Genomic DNA, 18558 nt, shown 5'->3' with positions numbered 1-18558 from the left:
ATCTGCACAGAGGCAACAGTACGTAATTTCCAAGTGCCTGCTCAGAATTTCCTCAAAGTATGCGGACTGTCTTGTGTGTTCCATGAACCATCGTATTAATATCTGCACATCTTCGTGACGGCATACAATTTTCACGGTGCATCGTTCTAGATCGTTGACTACGGAGTCGTTATCAACGAACCGTCGGAACAGACCAAGACTGTAACCGTTCCCTGCAAGATTCTCTTCCAGCCCTCGTCTTACACCTGATCCAACGGTCTATTATTAACACACGATATACGGCGGGTTGTACCTGAGGGCGGGCATGTTCCTATTCCTCGTGTCGTGATACCCAACGACGCAGAACCGATGGCAACGGTTTCGCGTGTAATAATCGCGTCGTTACTGACACCGACGCTTCCGTGCATGGTTTACTCTCATCTCGTTCGCCCATTGAAACTTCCGTCGGAGGCGATAACCGGGGGAGTCATGGTATTCAAATTTCTCAAAAGGCTCTTCCAACATTCTGTTGGGAAACCGATGGTTTCCGCGTCAGACTTTCATCGGGAGCGTTATCCGTGGTGGCTCGTAAATAGGTTTGATATTTATAGTTTCTGCTACAGGGAACGATCTCCGTATGAAGGATAGTCCTTTCGAAATTGTTGAAGGTTTGTAGTCATTACAGTCTACCTTTCGAGAGGTTCTATTTAGTAATTTAGACACTCTGGAGTTCAAAGTCACTCCGTGCTGACTATTTTCGGGGTTTATAGTCAATGTAGTCTACCTTTGGGGGTTTTATTTAGAAATTTAGGCACTCTGGTGTTCGCAATAATTCCGCGATTACTATTTTGGAAGTTTGTTATCATTATAGTCCCCATTCTGACTATTAGCCCAGTAGAATAATAAGAAACGACGCTACCAAATAGTAAAGTGATAAACTCTGAATTGTCACCAATGTTTCCAGACGATAAATTATGAGGAGTCTGAATAGTCACCAGTAATCTAAAGGTTCTTTCGATCAAAAATACATTTTGCCGAGGTTTTCTGATTCGAAGTGTTCGTCTAAAAAATTGTAGTTTTTGTGCTACCATTGGCCGGTCAATTATATTCCAGGTGGACGGGTTCGATAAATAAACGATTTCGTCTTGATTATCGTGACACGCGAAACGAAGATTAGTAGTCATTTGTAGCAGCACTCACGTGTTCCATCATGGCCGGGTACTGGGAGGGGTAGAGGACGAACGCGCCGATCAGGTGCGCCACGGAGAAAATGAATCCCGCGATGCAGGCGTAACGCAGTCTAATCGGAAGGAGGGCGTAGGCCATGTAGATGAAGAAACAGACGGCCCAGGCCGCGGCCAGGGGTCCTCCACTTCGATGCTCCTTGGAACCAAGGGCCAGGTGTATGTTCAGTGCCACCTGTAGGGCCAGTAAAGTCACCAGGATGATACCGCTGACTCCGGCCAGCCATATTAAAAATTGAGGATAAGTCAAGCATACTAGTATTGAAAAATCGAAGGTCTGGGTGTTCGGATTTCTATTGAAAATTATTTACCAGGCATTCAGATCTTTATGAAAAGTAAATGGCAGGCAATAGATAAAATATTCACCATTACAAAATGAAATCTGTGAAATTTCACACTATTTTCTTTAACTGTTTTCTCAACTATCAGTTAAAGTAATACTACTATTATAGGATGATCATCAGTTTCGAATGGCGAGAATTTCCGTCGACGACTATCCGTTACCGTTCGATTCCATTTTCCCCGATGGCCCACCATGGGAAACCGGATAACGGGCCATTTTTATCCGGCTGGTTCCACCGTGTAAACGATCGCGACGCGCGTTTTCGAGCCGTCGGCAAATGGGCCGAGCTTTGTCACCGTCGTGGAAGGGAACGGAAGACGGAAGAAGAAGCTTACGGGCTTCTGCTTCGAGGGATTATTTCGCCCTCGTGTCTGTTTCGATATGTTCGTGCTGATAATTCCACCCGACGTTCTTTTATTTCATTTGTCTCGTCGACACTAGGGGGACGATCGTGGGAACAGAGGTGGATTTATCGTTTAGGTTTTTCTCGATCGTTCGTGGGGGGGTTGATATGGCGAAATTTTTTTTAAGTAGTATTTCCAAGTGAAAGGCAAAGGAAATAGCGAATGAACTGCAACATCAACTATCAAAGTATTAATATCATCTGTATAAATTGGGGCTTTTACAATTTTTACTGTATTTTTATGAATACAGAAGCGAAGTATATTTTTAATGGACAATTGTTCATTAATTGTTATCCAAAACGTTGATATTGTGATTTTCATTCTACACAAAGATAAAGGAAGATATTTTTTGCAGGGTTAAACAAAAAATAAAAGTTCATAATTTCTGGGACAAATAGTACTTGCGAAATGATGAAAAAAAATTCCTAATAAACATGGGTCGAAAAATTAAAAATTTTAATGTTATACAAAATTTCTTGTTTTACCCTGTATAGAGAATTTTAATTTCTTTTTTGTCTGACCATACACTGGCATTATCCACTTGGAGATATAGCTTAAAGTAGCATACATTCTCGATTCAATTTAAATGTGTTGGTATCGATTTCTCTGTGTTATTTGTATCTTATTATTTTTATTATTATAGATCGTGAATTCAAAAGTAACATTGATGAAAATTAATTTTTTAATTACCAGAATATACCGCGATGCAGAGAACCAGTGTAATAGCTAGTGAAAGGTTCTCAGGCCTCTCGAGCATGACTAGAAACTGTTGATTATCTTCTAGAATTAGTCTCAGAATTAATAGAACGCCCAGAGCTAGTGCCAGTCCCGCCAGCAGGCCCAGTACGTGCGTCATGTTGCTCTGGTTCATTCGAAGGAAGTATCTTTGGTACAGCATTTCCACCTGGAAATAATGACGGGAAAAAACATGTATTCTGTCACTCGTTAAAAACAATTTTTCCCGAGAAAATAACGATGAAGAAAGTAATTATTCCTTTGATAATAATTATAGAAAGTAATTATTTCTCTGACAGTCGTAAAAAATATAATCCCTCTAATAATAATTGCGAGAAAATAATTCTTTCACTGAGAATAATGATAAATAATTTTCACTGGTATGAAAATTCTCTTGTTAGTTCCTAGTTTTGTCAATTTTCAGAATATCGTTTAAGGAGATTGTAACCCATATTCTTATAAAGGGTGTTCGAAAAACAGGGTCCAGAAAATATTTGAAAATGTAATTTTGTGTTTAAATGAGAGCAAGATATCGATCACCTGTACAAAATTATGAAAACAACTCTTCTGTGTGTTTCATTGAAAAGATCGATTTTAGAGCGTATATCGATTAAGTATTTTCCACTCCTCTTGGAGAGCTCTAAGAACCTTAGATCCTTTTCTGCTGGACACCCTTGTGTATAGAAATTTCTAATTACTAGATTGTGGATATTTATGCATTTATAGTGTTCCCAGACTTACAAAATGTAAGAAAGTATAAATTCTAGTATAAATTAGCAGTATTCAACATATCAAAACCCATTGTCCAGCGAACATGGTTCTATTCAATTTCGTTTTTCTTTACATACAAATGTCCAAAATTATAAATTTGCATAAACATCTGCAATCTATTGATCAGGTACTTTGTAGTCGAAGTAAAATTACTAGAAAATTATTTCTGGTAGACGGGTTGCAAATGGTTGTTTAAATCATAGAAGACACATTTTCCCATAACTCGACGCAGCTCACCTGCACAATGGCGTCACGGAAACGAGACAATGCGTCCCTTGTAACATTCCCGGAAACATTGCACCTTGCGGGTTGGTGGGGCACAATATTCATCTCTGAGAGCAGGTTCGCGAATTAAATTGCATAGTGCAGTGATATCGTGCACACTCGAGCGAATAAATTAATTAAAATTAATTGGTACACGCCTGCTCCAGGTTTCATCCTTCTCATCGATCGTTTTACGATCCAGCGATATTCTTCTAATGGCGGGAGAATTAATTTATTATTATTTCACCATATTTCTGGAAATTTAATTATCCTTGTGTCATGTTACCACCACTTGTTTGTTACACTAGACCCTTACTTTAACAAAGTAAACAAAAAAAAGGACAAAGTATTGTAAAGAATGTTTTTAAATAATCTTAAAATGGTTTCATGTTCTTGATTCTATGAAAAACGACAACATTTTTGTACAAGATACCAAAAAGATGCAATGAGTGGGTTAGTGAATATATTGTAAATAAAATTACTTGTTTAAAATTTTCATTTTTTTTTTCTGATACCAAACGGTTTGATAGACTGCTTCTTATCGTTCGTTGTTGTTGGATTTTGTCAAGATTGCAGTCACTCTCAACAAAAAGAATACTACATTGTTGCAATATAGGGTGGCGTTGAATGAAGGAAGCTAGATCCTTTGGGAGAAGATATTCTTGGATCTCCAGGAGCGTGGGAATGGAGTCAGGTTGGCTTAGCTGAGATTTGCGTTATAGGATACGTCGGGAATCACGATTATGGAGCTGAAGATCAACGATACCGCGCGGCTCATCCGCTATTATGACCCAGCGTGCATTGCTCCGGACGACTATCCACGATTCGAATTTATCCGTCCTTGAGTGTATGGTCGCGTTATCGAGCCACAATTACTTTATGCTTCACCGTAGAGACACAAATTGGGGTATCTATACTTCTTTGAACTTTTTTACTTGATTTTTTACACTAGTTAGCATTAACTAGAATTAAGTAAAATCAAGTGAGAGTGACTGAGAAGTACTGAAATCTACTGAAGTCTATTGAGGTCTATTGAAGATTACTGAAGTCTACTGAAATCTATTGGAATGTATTGAAATTTATCGAAATCTGCAGCAAACTAGATTAACTAAAATATAACTATGTAAGTCTTCCCTTTTTTTCTCTTTCACGATTTGTAATTAGTTTCCAGGTATTACTTGTACAGAACAAAATTTATTAATGTTAACTTGGCTTCATTAGTATGGACGTTTTAAATTTCTGTCATTATATTTGAAAAAACTGTGGAATTTCCTCGAGAATGTAGTCCGGATCATTGTAGATTCCAGCTTGATTAATTGAACCAGCGAATGTTTTACTGGCAGTTAGTTTATTCATTGTTTATCGACGAAAGTTTTCCAATTTTTGCTCGTCACTCGGCGACTATTTTGTTCGGCGCGCTAGGATTAATTTAGCCTCGGCTGCCCGTGTTTAAAATCGTGTTCGGGTTCGAGGTTCGATAGTTTAGCGACGGGAAAAAGAGAAACGAAAAAAAAAAAAAACAACGAAAACAGGCGGAGTTTAAATTTACTTTGGAACGTCGGAATTAGTGAGTACTAAAATTAAAGGAGGTGCGAGAATACGTCGACAGGAAGATTGAATGGCAGGGCGTTAATCAGGAGGACGCGTTGACAGTGACAGTTGGCTCTGGTAGAAAAAACACTACTTTGTTCAGGCACATTTATTATCAGAGTTGGGCAGATGGTGCTCTACGGGATTTAATACTGGCATTATTATACCCAAACGTTACTCAAGTTAAATTCAAACGTTAATCCAGTTGAGCTCAAAACATCGCTCAGATTATGTTCAAATTTTTATTCGAATCGAGCCTAAAAATTTGCTCAGATTAAACTCAATACTTTACACATATTCAGCTCATAATCTTACTGAAATTAAACTCAATATTTTATTCAGATTAAGTTAAGTATTTTACTGAGGTTAAGTTCAAAACCGTCCTTATATTTCACTCAAATTTTGTTCAAGCGATTCTCAAATTACTTTTTCTATAGTACTCATATAGATCAGGTATAATAGAATGGTGAGCACACATAATATCCAATCTGATAATATTAATTCTTAATGTCGAGTTTCGTTCTATTTTCAATCGAATTGCAATGAACCATCAGACATCTAAATTTAGTACTAGAGGGAACATTTTCTATACACGTCAATCATTGACTAATCAGAGAAAGGTTGGATCCCCTAATTAGTCGACGATTGCTCAGAAGATTTATTTTTGTCCGGTCCAGTCGAATGGTCTTTCCTAAAAGTGTCTCGAGTAATTACGTTATACAATTCGAGTCTGTGAGCGTTCGTCGATGAATCAGAATTTAATTTTCACGCCATGCGATTGGACAAAGGTTTCCTGGCGGTCCTATACTGCCAATCAGACAATGGAGTCTCCGTTTGGATCAATGCACTGGGAATTATCCGATATTCTGAAGGTTCGATTAGGAAGCCAAGCCAACCGCCTTGATAGAAGCTCCTCAACGACTATCCAGCGTCCTCAAAGTCGGATACGTAGAACGGATTAGGCAGGCGTAGCTAAGAACCGGTATGGGAATAATGTTGCAGGATTACTATCAGGTTTCGAACGGTGGTATAATTACTACAGGATGTTCTAAACAAAAAGAAATTACTAAAGTACATATTTCATGGGTTGATGAAGTTTTTTGGCAGATAAAAGTTTCCCTAAATTTCATTATTTACGTTTCATATTTAATCAAACTTTTTGTATCAAATATCATTTTTTATGTTTAATATAAGACTCAACCAAGTTTATTGTGTCGAACTTGTTGGGATAAAATATAGTATAGTTATTCATTTTCATAACCTTTAGATTTTAGATGGGTGTCAATTATTATCTACTAAATTGGAATTTTAATAATTCTAGACTGCGGATGTTTTTGCAAATTTACAATTTTAGTCTATCAATTATAGTCTACTGTGATGGTTAAATGTTTCATGGTCGGCGAGTTCAAGCCATAAATTTTAATAATAAATATTCCAAAAACATTCATGGGATATTTTCTCGAATTACCTGCAAGTTTTTGAAGCGGTGAGATGCGCATAGCGAGTTTAGAAACCGACACAGAGCACATTTCCTCGGTGGTTGTGTTATCGACGTGTTCACGGCGGTTTCCTGTGATGTTTCCCGTCCGGTTGTGAGTCCGACCCCAACTTCCGAGCCCCTGCCCATCTGTGGACAGTTTCAAGATTCTCGTTGAATCAACGTTTACCCTTTTCACAGGTTTCAAATGTTCCACAATGATATCAGATCGTTCACGTATTCGTGAAACATTTAATCAACTGACATTTAGGGATCTTCTGATAATGGCACTTAATTCGACATATTCCTTACTACCTCAAAATCACATAATTACTAGTTTTGTGACTGTATATTTCTGTGAATATACATTTCTAGTACATTTATTAGAGTGGGAATAATAATAGATTTTACATCGAAAAATGGTTGCACGCCAATTTCTGTTTTTGATTGATCGCTAAAATTTAAATTAACAGTTAGAACTACAATAAAACAACCCTACAAATTTCAAACGAAACTGTTCAACAATGTTTTTTTTTTTTACAAAAAATTCGCAAGAATATTACGTTCTTAGAACCCCCTCCCCTTAACACTAGAACAACCGACGATAAACGCACGTGTATTTCGATCGGTCGATAAATATGATAAACTTTTGAGAAATTACAAATTTATAAATTGACTAATTCCTTCACTTTCATATCGTGATAAAAGTTGCAAAATTCCAAGAAAATGTAATGTTATAAAATTTTAATCATCGTTGTAAGAGACTTGTACTGACAAGTCGTTTTGACTTGTTTGGTAGTTCTAGTGTTAAGTCCTTGTTCTCGTGCCGATCTTTTCGACGCGACTCACCGTGATAATGGAGGGTCTTGGCGCACCGGTGAAGTGCTCGATCACCTCCCAGTTGGACTTCCTGATGGGCGTGTGGGGCGTACGGGGTGTGTTCGGTGTGTGCGGCTGGGAGGAAGGCGTCGAGGACCTCGATCCTGACGGATTAAGGAGCAGCTCGACTCTCGGTTTGCCGGCCTCGTTGTTGCTCACGTGCTGTCTCAGGCTCGCCCATCGTCTCGTGCTTCTCACCGATCCGGTTACCGGTTTGTTGGCAACCTCGCCCTAGAAATCGGGAGAAAAATAAGGGGTTGAAGATCGAGGGAACGTTTCGGTTTGTATACAGTGGATTCGCGTTATTGATCCTGATGGGGGTGACGATGGGGTTTATCTAGGGTTGATTGTGATGTAAGAGCTTCTGTTCCGTTCAAATGGACGATATCCGTCCTCGAAGGTATGATACACTGAGATTGTATGGTTGGATTTATCGATGGTGTTGCTGTTCGTTTTTTTTTTTTTCGGGGTATTGTACGTTGAGGGTATTGTGGTGGTTAGTTTGAAACATTCGAGGATTTAGGGGACATTAAGGAGTTTGAGGTATATGTAGGATTGGGTCTTCTGCGAAGTTAATGGAACTTGAGTCATCTGTGATTCTAGATTAAATTTAGTTATGTGCGATCACACTTAAGTTTGCTTAGGTTATATGCATATAAATTTCAGTTGACTTTGATCATATACAAACTTTAGTAGACTTAAGTTATGTACAAACTTAAGTTGACTTATGTCATCCACAAAATTCAGTTGATTCAGGCCATCTGAGAGGTTAAATTGACTTAGGTCATCTACAAAGTTAATGTAACTTAAATCATTTGCGATTCTAGCTAAAGTTAGGTCACCTGCGACATGATAAGATCAGGAAGCGTGGATATTTCCACTCTATAATAGTGTTTAGGTTCCCAAGATCTTAAATTGTCCTAGTTCAATTTATGTCCATCTACAAATCTGCCATATTTTCCTTTAATTCTACACGATTATCCTCGTCGTAATATCTCGAAATCTCTATAAACCTGCTACATTTTCACCTCTGACAATTCTCTTCACCTGATTCCATATTTCCACTGTTTCTATTCTACGCACACGAGGTAAAACCTCTGCAATGAAAACATAATAGTATACCTCGAGCCTGTGGAGAATTAATTGGAAATTATTCTTCGCCTTCATATTCCAACATCTCTGAAAAATTCATCCCTACAGAGGCCAGAAATATCCTGAACGATTTTCCGACTTCATGAAATATTATTAAAGCCAGAATAATTTCGTTTCATTGAAATAAAGTAGAATTAAAAGCCCGACCATGTATATAACACACGTCCCATCAGAATTTCCATCAGAGAGTTGAAGTGTGTCTGTATACTTGCTGGATGAAATTTTAAATTCGAATCTTCTTGAAGAGGTCGTCTCGAAGACCAGTTCGAAAATTTCCAATAACAGAAAATTCTCGAGTTTCTCGATCACCATCAGCAAGACAGGATTAATAAAATATCCTGGAACGATTCCCACGTGGATATGGACTCGTTTGAAAAGGAAGTCGGTCTGAAAAGACACACCAGACTGGTAGGATGGGTGTCTTCGACTGATTAGGAGACAGAAATCTAGTCTGCCTTCTTCCAATTGAGACTCCCCAGGGAAGATCGTTTGAGAATTCTTTTTTTTTTTTTATTTTTGTGTAAAGGATCCTGGATTGTATTAATTAGATACTGGGGAAGCTCCTTTGTCTTTGTATCTCTGAGATTGCACTTGATTCCCTTTAATGTTTAATTACATCCTGGACCCTTTTGTGCCATGCATCCTTCTTGCGATCGTCATAGTGGCTTATCCGGGTCTTGTCTTTTATTACGTTTAACATTATTAATTAGAATGTTCCATACTGTGTTGGGGCTGACTTTCAAGAAGACCTTCTGATTCGATGAAGAATTCCTGGTGATGGGATTTAACTAAAGAGGATCTGAAGATGAATCGTGTGAATAGAATTTATTCATGAAGTCTTTTTCGAGAATTATCGATGGGGATTATTGATTCTGTCCATTCGTGTCGCGGAGGGTCAAGCGAATTGCTGAGTGGTTCTGGGTTTAAGGTAGAATTTACATTTTTTAAGGCTTTGGGAAGTAATATTTTCTTCGTCAACAAACAACAGTTGTGTTATAAATATTGTAATAAGTATCTTTTGAAATTAATTAAATTATATGGTAACTACGTTTTCAAAATTCGGGTCAAAATAGACCCAGGTATTATCGATCAGGATTTAAATAAACTAAATGATAAATTAATTAAAGATTAAAACTCTGGTCAAGATGTACCCAAGCATCGCCCTAGCAGATTAATAGAAAGTTGATAGAAAATTAATTTCAAAAATCAGTAGAATATCAGTACTCCTATTTTTATTAATTAATTTGTGCCCCTGATGTCATCCCAATTTTCAAAAAAATGATATCAACTCATACAAAAAATGATCCATGAATTCAACAATGGTATCTATATCACAATCACCTGTATGTTATCCACAGAGTCTATTAAGGACTATATATCTTCAATTATCCTTCATAATGACAGAATCACAGATTCGGAATCGAAGCACTTTCCTTACTTCTTTTCTTTTTTTTTTCGATCTCGTGTCAACTGACCGGCCTGATGGAACGCAAATATCCGTTCAGTCTTGTTCAGAACATTTTCCGGAGATCTTCTTCCCGTAACGGAAGCAATCATACCAGGCAGCGAGGGGATCTCATTAATTCTGCCCAACCGATCAATAAAGTTTCGTAAAGCGTGTCATTTCCGATCGTGTACTCAAATCAACTGGAAGAGCTGTTGTCCACCTGGAAATTCCTTCTGAGAGAAATTAACTGTCTTTCGTGCTCGACTTTCTCGTGTTTGGAACCTTACTTGCCTAGATTTTCTTTAGTGGAATTTAATGATTGGTCGATCGACTATTTTCAGAAAAATTAAACAAAGATTTAAGAAAGTTTATTTTTACTACTTGCTCATGTATTATACAGGATGCATTTTATAAGAAATTGTTTCAGACAAAACTTGTTTGGTTTTGAGGGGTGAAAATTTGAAGATCAATTTCGTTTTTTTAAATCGGTATAAATTATTATTGTTGTAGATTCTTTGAATTAATCCCGTAACTTTACCTCGTGAATTAAGCTTTATTTCTATATAGAGGTAATTGATTGTCGCCATTGAAAAAATTAATTTTACTACAAGAAATAGATAATTTGATGAATAAATATTTAATTAATGAATTACTCTTACTAGTACATTTTTTATAACGAATTTGTTTAATTAGTGTCGTAACTATCGAAGAATTAATTTTTTTTCTGGACAGAATGCACGACCAATGATCGTGAAGGTGCGAAACATTGGATCTCACGTGAATAATTCTCGACGAAATTGTTTCTACTGCGTCTAATACCTCTCGAATGTCTCGGAATTCACACGTAGCAAAAGTTTCGGTTACCTTGTTAGTAGTTCGCTCGAGACACCTGGCCCCTAAACCGCAGAACTTGGCACACAGTATCGTGAAACTTGATACTGATTCGAGTCGCGCATAAATTAGTCGAGTCTCTGTTATCGAAGCGTGTCTAGATTACAGATTCGCTAGCCAAACCGTATCTCGGCACACAAACACGTACGAACCAACACAATATACACAAATCAACACATATTGATACCGAGAGGAAATTACAAAACTCATCCAGTATTTTGATGACACCTATAAATTGAATGATTTTCAATTTCGATAAATCTGATGGTCCTCAAAACACTCAAAAGTAGAGTAAATTCAATTATACCACATGTAATATTGTCCTTACACGAATAAAACACAAACACACTGTAAAGCAGGGTTAGGCGAAGTGTAATCTGATTGCAAAATTGAAATCACAATAGCAATGTAATTGTAAATATCTGTTTTTATGATTATCAATTATTTCCATGTGATTATTTATATCAAAATCGAATTGTATAATTATTTAGGGTAGTAAATTGTTAGTATAAGTGGAGGGAATAGGAAACGAAACTCGTGTTCAGTTTTAATGACACTGGAAGTTGAATGAAATTCAATTGGGAGGAGTTTCACTGCTTGTTCAATATTCGACTAGTGGAATAAATTCAATTGTACTTCACTCCATGGTCGGTTATCGTGATCTCCTTTGCCATTATACGAACACGAACGAAATGAAATGCAGAGAATCTAATGGCGACATTGGAGGTTAATTTTGTAAATCGATATATTGCTCTGGCTAACTGCCACCTTGTTAATTACACGAAATTGATGATCATGGGACGTTAATTATGAGCAAATGCCACCAGGGATATGGTGTCTGTAATTTCTGTGTATTGTGAGAATTCCGGGCCAGAAAGGTGATGTTTCAACACTTCCTAAAATCTAATCTAATCAATGTCAATTAGGATGATTATTACACCGAATAATTAAATAACTATTTAAATAATAGAAATTTTCAGGTAGTCATACTGTATATATTCGACACCATCTTTTTTTTTTTAAATAAAAAATGCACTTAAATATTGCAAAAACGTTTGCACATAAAATTATTACAGAACACATTATTAATTATATTAATAACCTTGAGTCCTAATTATATTAGAATATTATATAGTATTTAATTATTTAGTGTCGATAGTATATTTATTGCTTTCAGTTATTTTGTCCAAATTGGCTTATTCACCTGTCGCGATGCAGGTCCAAAAATACCTCGACGATTTGAACGACCCTTATCGTTCGTCAATGACTGGGGCTCGGTAATTCAAAGCACTCGAAACCATCGTCACGATCTATGAATTCTTTGTCACTGTGGAAAGTCTGATAACGTATCATTTGGCACAAATTTTCAAACTATTTCGCGGTATCACTTTAAACACGTTTCCGCTTAACCTACCAAAAAGTTACTTTTCCCATTTTCCATCGTCGCGTCGTTGCATTCAATTTCATCGTCGAGCTGGGTTATTAGGTCACGTTCCATCCCTTACTGTTATCAAATGATAACGTTAAATACATATTCATTCTAAAAATATTATTATATTTTATTCCTCTAAAAAATTGGCATTCATAATTACTCTGGATTGTTCCTTTAAATGCTGAGATCGTTAATTAAGCGAATACGTATTTACTTTTTCTTCAGTTTTACTTATCGTATTATTATGCATTGAATTACATATTAATTCAGAAAAAAATCATACACAATTAGATAGGAATATGGCTTTAGAATCGAATAGAAATATAGAGAATTAATTCTTAATATGGGATTAAATAACAATATGAAATAAAGTAATGATATGGAATTCAACAAGATTATCGAATAAAGTAATAATGCAGAATTATATAACAATTATCCTACTTGGTGAGTACCTTTCAGTACATTGTACTATTTTGTACATCCTGTTATTCTCTGAACGTACGTAATACAAATCTGCTTGCTCTTTGTGGCACTAAAACCATTGTACGATCACCGTCACGGCTTTAAACCTTAAGCTCTCTATTCAATTCTTTCGGCTGCGTGGAATCACGCACACAGCTTTGTTCGGTGTTCACCGATCTCGCGGTTGCTTCGTACCGAATTCGACCAATAATAATTGCTCGTTGAAACAATGCGGTGACACGTCACGGGAATCCTCTCTATCGTAATGTCGACCGAAATTTTGCTTTAAATACCGTGGTTCCCACACGACCAGGTTTTCCCGCTTGACCGAACGAATAATCCATTTTCCGTGAGAGCGATTCTTGGACTGTTTTTGTTTACCTCTATTTGTTTCCCTTTCTTTTATTCGACAACTGGAAAAATCAGGGCGCTGGAGAGTTATCGTGTTACGTTTTTAATTGAAGTTCGAGCAAGAAAATTTATGCAATTAGTGTGCAGTGGTCCTTGGAATTCAGTGTCGAGGCAAACTCGGTTGTCTGATTAATTGGATAGTAAATTGGGGAAGATGTACTTGATTTAATTTCGAGCAATTTATTCTCGACCCTTTCTGTTGTTGATTCTATTTAAAGGGAATTCAGTCGATGACATCTGTCGTCGGGGTTTTTCATAGTTTTAATTGAATTTATTATTATTTATATTTTATTTATTATATAGTCCAGTGTTCCATAAATCGATAAATTATTCTGTGGTTCATTGTTCTGTAGATCAATCATCTATGGATCAGTGATCTACGAATCAAGGATCTATGGATTATTGATCTATAGATCAACATTATATGGATCAGTCAGAATGGATGGCTTTGTGCCTGCTAGGTTGGTACAGAAGAATAAGTTGGCATTTCTCCATTCATTTCAATTATGACAGAATCAGGTTTGATCACTTAACAAATTGAAAAATCTCAGGATTGATCAGCCTCGAGTCAAGGCGTATCGATCATTTAATTCATCGCGAAAGCCAGATGATGTTTATGCCCCGGGGATGGATTCGATTTTAATTTCGCTTTAACAAGATTATCGCTTCTTTCTCGCCCCGTAATTCGTGGACGCCGCCGATGTAATAACGTGTGACTCTTCGCTTCTACCGGTAGAATGAACTCGTGAATAATGAATGAGTTGCGTTGTTGCATAGCCCTTTTGAATAGCCGGTGACGTGGACAGCCAACAACATCGTGATGCTGGTTCCTGAATTTAATCCTGAAAAATTGATTGATCCTTGGTTCCATTGACGTTGAAATTCGCGTAGCAAAATCTTGTTATATTCATAATGGAAACATATTTCAGTATCTAGTGTACTCAAAGACGGATACTTCTATGAACAACGAATTTTCAAATTTTCTTACTAGTACAATTCATTCTGTGCAATTAGCGGATTAATTTGTGATATCCTATTATGGGTCACAATTGGCCCAGCCACCGCTTATCAATTCTTAGTCCTCATTGACTTCTCTCTCTATTCGCAACACACTAATTGAAAGGGAAATGATATTGCAAATACTTTCTTATACCATATAACTTTATTAACTTTCCAGTTCCTATGCACCCACAGAATTGTTCTTTCAGGAATATTTTATTTGAAATTTTCTTATGGGTGTCATTTGACCTAATAAATGTCTTCAGCGTTCCATGATTAATCATATCTGACACATTGTTCATGTTTTTACTCATATCCCCAATAACAATAGTTTTTCTCGATTGAACCAACAATCTGCAGTTCTCCATAGTTTCTACGTCCCTTGAATCTGACTCTTCGACCCACTTTCCACGACCTAACTCTGGATCATCCCACCACTCATACCCGTTGCAATAGCAACTTCGTTGAAGCTGTTCGGGATGGGAAGCTCCTCGAAAACTTCCAGGTAAATCGTCCATTATTCACAGGCGAAAAGAACTAACAAGATAAGAGAACGGGGGATCGATACCACCGGGCATCGAAGGCTCTGGGGTTATTTGACTCCGTCGATCAACGCTTTTACCAACGCGAATTTTACAGCTACTTTCTGTTCTAACTTACTAAAGGCCCATGTGCGAGATTTCCCTTCAGACAACTACGACGTCACCTAATCCTTATTTTTTACATTCATTGTTCTATGTTGAATATTCAATTCTGAATTGTTCTTCCTTTTATTGACCCGTTAACTGGGGTATTCATCCACCAACAATGTTATTTGTGCGTGATACAGGAACACATTTCCAATGACGAATTAACTCGTCTTACTGAGAAGGTGGTTTCCACTGACGAGTTAACTCGTCGTTCTCTATTAATGACACGTTTTCCAATAACGAGTTAAATCGTCATTCCCCATAAATGACACATTTTCCAACGACGAGTTAACTCGTCCTCCATGCTTTAAAGCTATTTTCCAATGTCGACTTAACGCGTCTTTTCCAATTATATCAAATTACATATCCCTAAGCTTCGTAAACGTGGATAAAAGTATTTCGAAAGTCATTGTTGTAATTACCTGATGGCTCCTTCGGCTGGCACGCAGGCTCAGTCGGTGGCTCCACTCGTGCTTCGGGAACTCAACCCCGCATTTGTCCATCTCGGTCCTGTTTCCTTTTCCTTGTCTCGCTGGTGAAAAACCCTACGGGTCAATGGAACACCGTCGATCTACTTCATGCTCCCCCTGCCAAGCAGAAAAATATATTTTCAAGCTTCACGTGTTTCCACGGTGTCGCGTTCTTCTCCCCTTCGTCTTTGAGTTTTTCTCGAGAAAATCGCGATGCTCGACGCCGCGAGGAATTATTCCCGTTTTTCATCTCAAGACCAGGAGAGCTTTTCGCTGTTTTTTAATTCGCTACTAAAGGTGTGTGTGTGTGTGTGTGTGTGTGTGTGTGTGTGTGTGTGTGTATGGCGAACGGTAGATTCGGGTAACTGGGAAATATTTTTTAGGTTCTTTCACAAAGAACACGAGCCAAGATACTATTTCGTTTTATTATAATTTGATGGCGAAATCTTGCAGAGAATTTCTTGGACATTATTAGGATATATTTTTGCAATAATTTAGGTAATTTAGTAGTACTATGATCGGTTGTTATATGTTATTTTGTGGACAATTGATGTCTGTTTTTGTTGGTGTTACAATTTATTGTACAAAATATACATTATATTTAGATTTGAAGCAAATTGGTATTTTGCATCCGTGAAGCTAGTAGTACGTGTAGACTATAAGGTAGACATTCTTAATCAAATGGATGTACCTTTAATAATGATCTAATATTTGTAAATATTTTTCTTACATTTGGAGTGACTTTAAAAAATTAAAAATATTACGTTAAATAAGGGTTTTTATGTTGAACATTTTCCTGAATCTTGAATGACTTTAAAAAATTGAAAACAATATGTTTGGTGAATGTAAGTAAATTTTTCGGAGTATTTTAATTTTTATTAAATTACAAATTTATAATTTACCGTGTAAGAGGATTAATGCGAAATTCATGGGGGTTTACTGAGTTGCATAGATCAAATCAGAGGATGTTAAAACGATGTTTTTCCTAAAAAGTGCTGGAATTCCGTGAATTAAATTTCCTTGGGCGTGAAAGTAATTTCGTGTGACGTAGAACGCTGAAAACGCAGCGACGTATCGCGTTCTATCATCCTATTTTCAATTTTCCTCCTTAACCGTCGACGACTTGCGCACTCACGTACACACTATGGACTATAATAGCATATTGTTTGTTCAATGGAGATGGTTACAGGTGCTTTAAATCCCTCTGAGAACTTTCGAAATATATTCCTGAAAATTTCTCTATGTTTATGTCCTAGTTCATTGACATCACAATTTCAGAAAAAAAAAAAAAAAATCAATTCTTACTGTAAATATAAAACGCCTGGAGCATATAGTTTTACAAAATTCCATTGTTTTCTGGGCATTCTGAAACGTCTTTAAATCCTTTGAAATATATTATTCATACAAATTAATTAACATCACTATTTCATAAAGAATTAAACCTAAGATAATAAGAAACTTATTGGTACTGGAAATATTTTTACAAAATTATATTTCTACAAATTCTATCCTAATTTTCCTGATAAATTTGAATTTCTTATGTTCTGAACTCACTTGAGTCGTAATGTACACATGTGTATACATTTCATATCTACAAAACTATGGGACATATTATGAGTTAAAATATGTAATAAATTATTTTTCTTAATTTTAAAAGAACATTTCTAAAAGGGATAGTATAAATATATACTTCCCCAATTTTATTCTCCTTTCTTATTTACTAATATAAATGACAAATTTTACGTTAGGATGGACGAATCATCGTCCAATAATCGAATAAGGAAATAGACAGAAATATTTGTCGCGAATGTCGAGTCGACTGAAAGGGGCAGAGCGTGTCGAGTGTTCGCGATCCACGAGAATAGATCCTCCTTCGGGTGCACAGTTTCTTTTTTTCCCTCCACTGGCTGTCGTGGAACGCTCGTTGGGCGACGAAGGACAAATTGGAATCTTTTCATAGCCCTCGAAAATTCTCGACGTCGACTCGGCTCCGCCGCCACTCGATATCGAAAAATCCTTCTTTCCACGGTTGGATCTCCTCGATCTCTTGGCCACCCCGTTCGATTCACCCCCAAGATTGTTCATTCTTTCTTGAACAGCTTCATTCTCATTTCAGTTGCTTTTTCGTTCGTGGAAATCACGAATTATTATTGATAACGGTGGGAAAAAGTCTGCTAATTCCTCGTCTGGGACGGTTTCTCTCTATTTCCGGCTGAAATATGGTCGAGATCACCACTGGGAGAATTATCTTTGCAATCTCTTGGGTTCACCTTTTTCTTGATATTTTTTTTCATTAAATAAGTCGCTGTTGGTACTATTTTATAAATTAATCTTGAAAGTCCTGGATATTTTTCTCTATTTTGTGAGGATTTCCTTGATATTTCTCAACCGTTTATTGTTGCTTTCGTACTTAACAGTTGACATAAAATTAAAAACGATTGCTGGTACTGTTTTGTAAATGCATCTTACAATTCCTGGATATTTTTCTCCATTTTTTTTTATAATTTTTTGTTTATTTTTCCCTGTTTGTTATTCCGTTGACTGTCTATACTAAAAAATTTCTAAGGGTATTTTTCAGTTTCATTCAAGTATTTTTGTCTACATAATTTTTGGTTAAGGTAAATTTCATTTGTGAATCTCAGGGTAATTTTTAGAGGGATATTTCACAAAGTTATAGGCTTCTGCGATTTATATTCCACGTGATCGTGTACCGAGGTCCACGACCGAGGCACTATGAATAGCGACCGGAAGTAAAAGAACGCTTTAAAAATTGACGGCTGTCATCTGCCAGGTGGAACAGATCGTCGTAGACAACGTCCCCATATTCTATCACGTGGTTCACTTTCACTTTTACGATCCATATGATCCAAACATTTTCGTCAATCTTTGGTAAATATTATCATTCGATTCACTTTCTTT

General features: G+C 36.8%; 1 protein-coding gene across 1 annotated transcript in view; it reads right to left on the bottom strand.

The window, feature by feature from the left end:
• LOC107186955 (adenylate cyclase type 6) overlaps positions 1–15672 on the bottom strand; it is a 47719-nt gene extending 32047 nt beyond the window's left edge. Inside the window, exons 1-5 of the mRNA XM_015574928.1 lie at positions 15592–15672; positions 7657–7917; positions 6799–6957; positions 2661–2874; positions 1180–1487 (exon numbers count right to left, since the gene is read on the bottom strand). Coding sequence (XP_015430414.1) covers positions 1180–1487; positions 2661–2874; positions 6799–6957; positions 7657–7917; positions 15592–15672 — 1023 coding nt within the window. The remainder of the gene's footprint in view (positions 1–1179; positions 1488–2660; positions 2875–6798; positions 6958–7656; positions 7918–15591) is intronic.
• Between the last annotated feature and the right edge of the window lie 2886 nt (positions 15673–18558).

This window comes from Dufourea novaeangliae, unplaced genomic scaffold, assembly GCF_001272555.1.
Source record: "Dufourea novaeangliae isolate 0120121106 unplaced genomic scaffold, ASM127255v1 scaffold96, whole genome shotgun sequence".
Classification (NCBI taxonomy): Eukaryota; Metazoa; Arthropoda; class Insecta; order Hymenoptera; family Halictidae; genus Dufourea; species Dufourea novaeangliae.
Note: the sequence above shows the minus strand (reverse complement) of the source record. Positions and strands in the feature narration are given on the sequence as shown.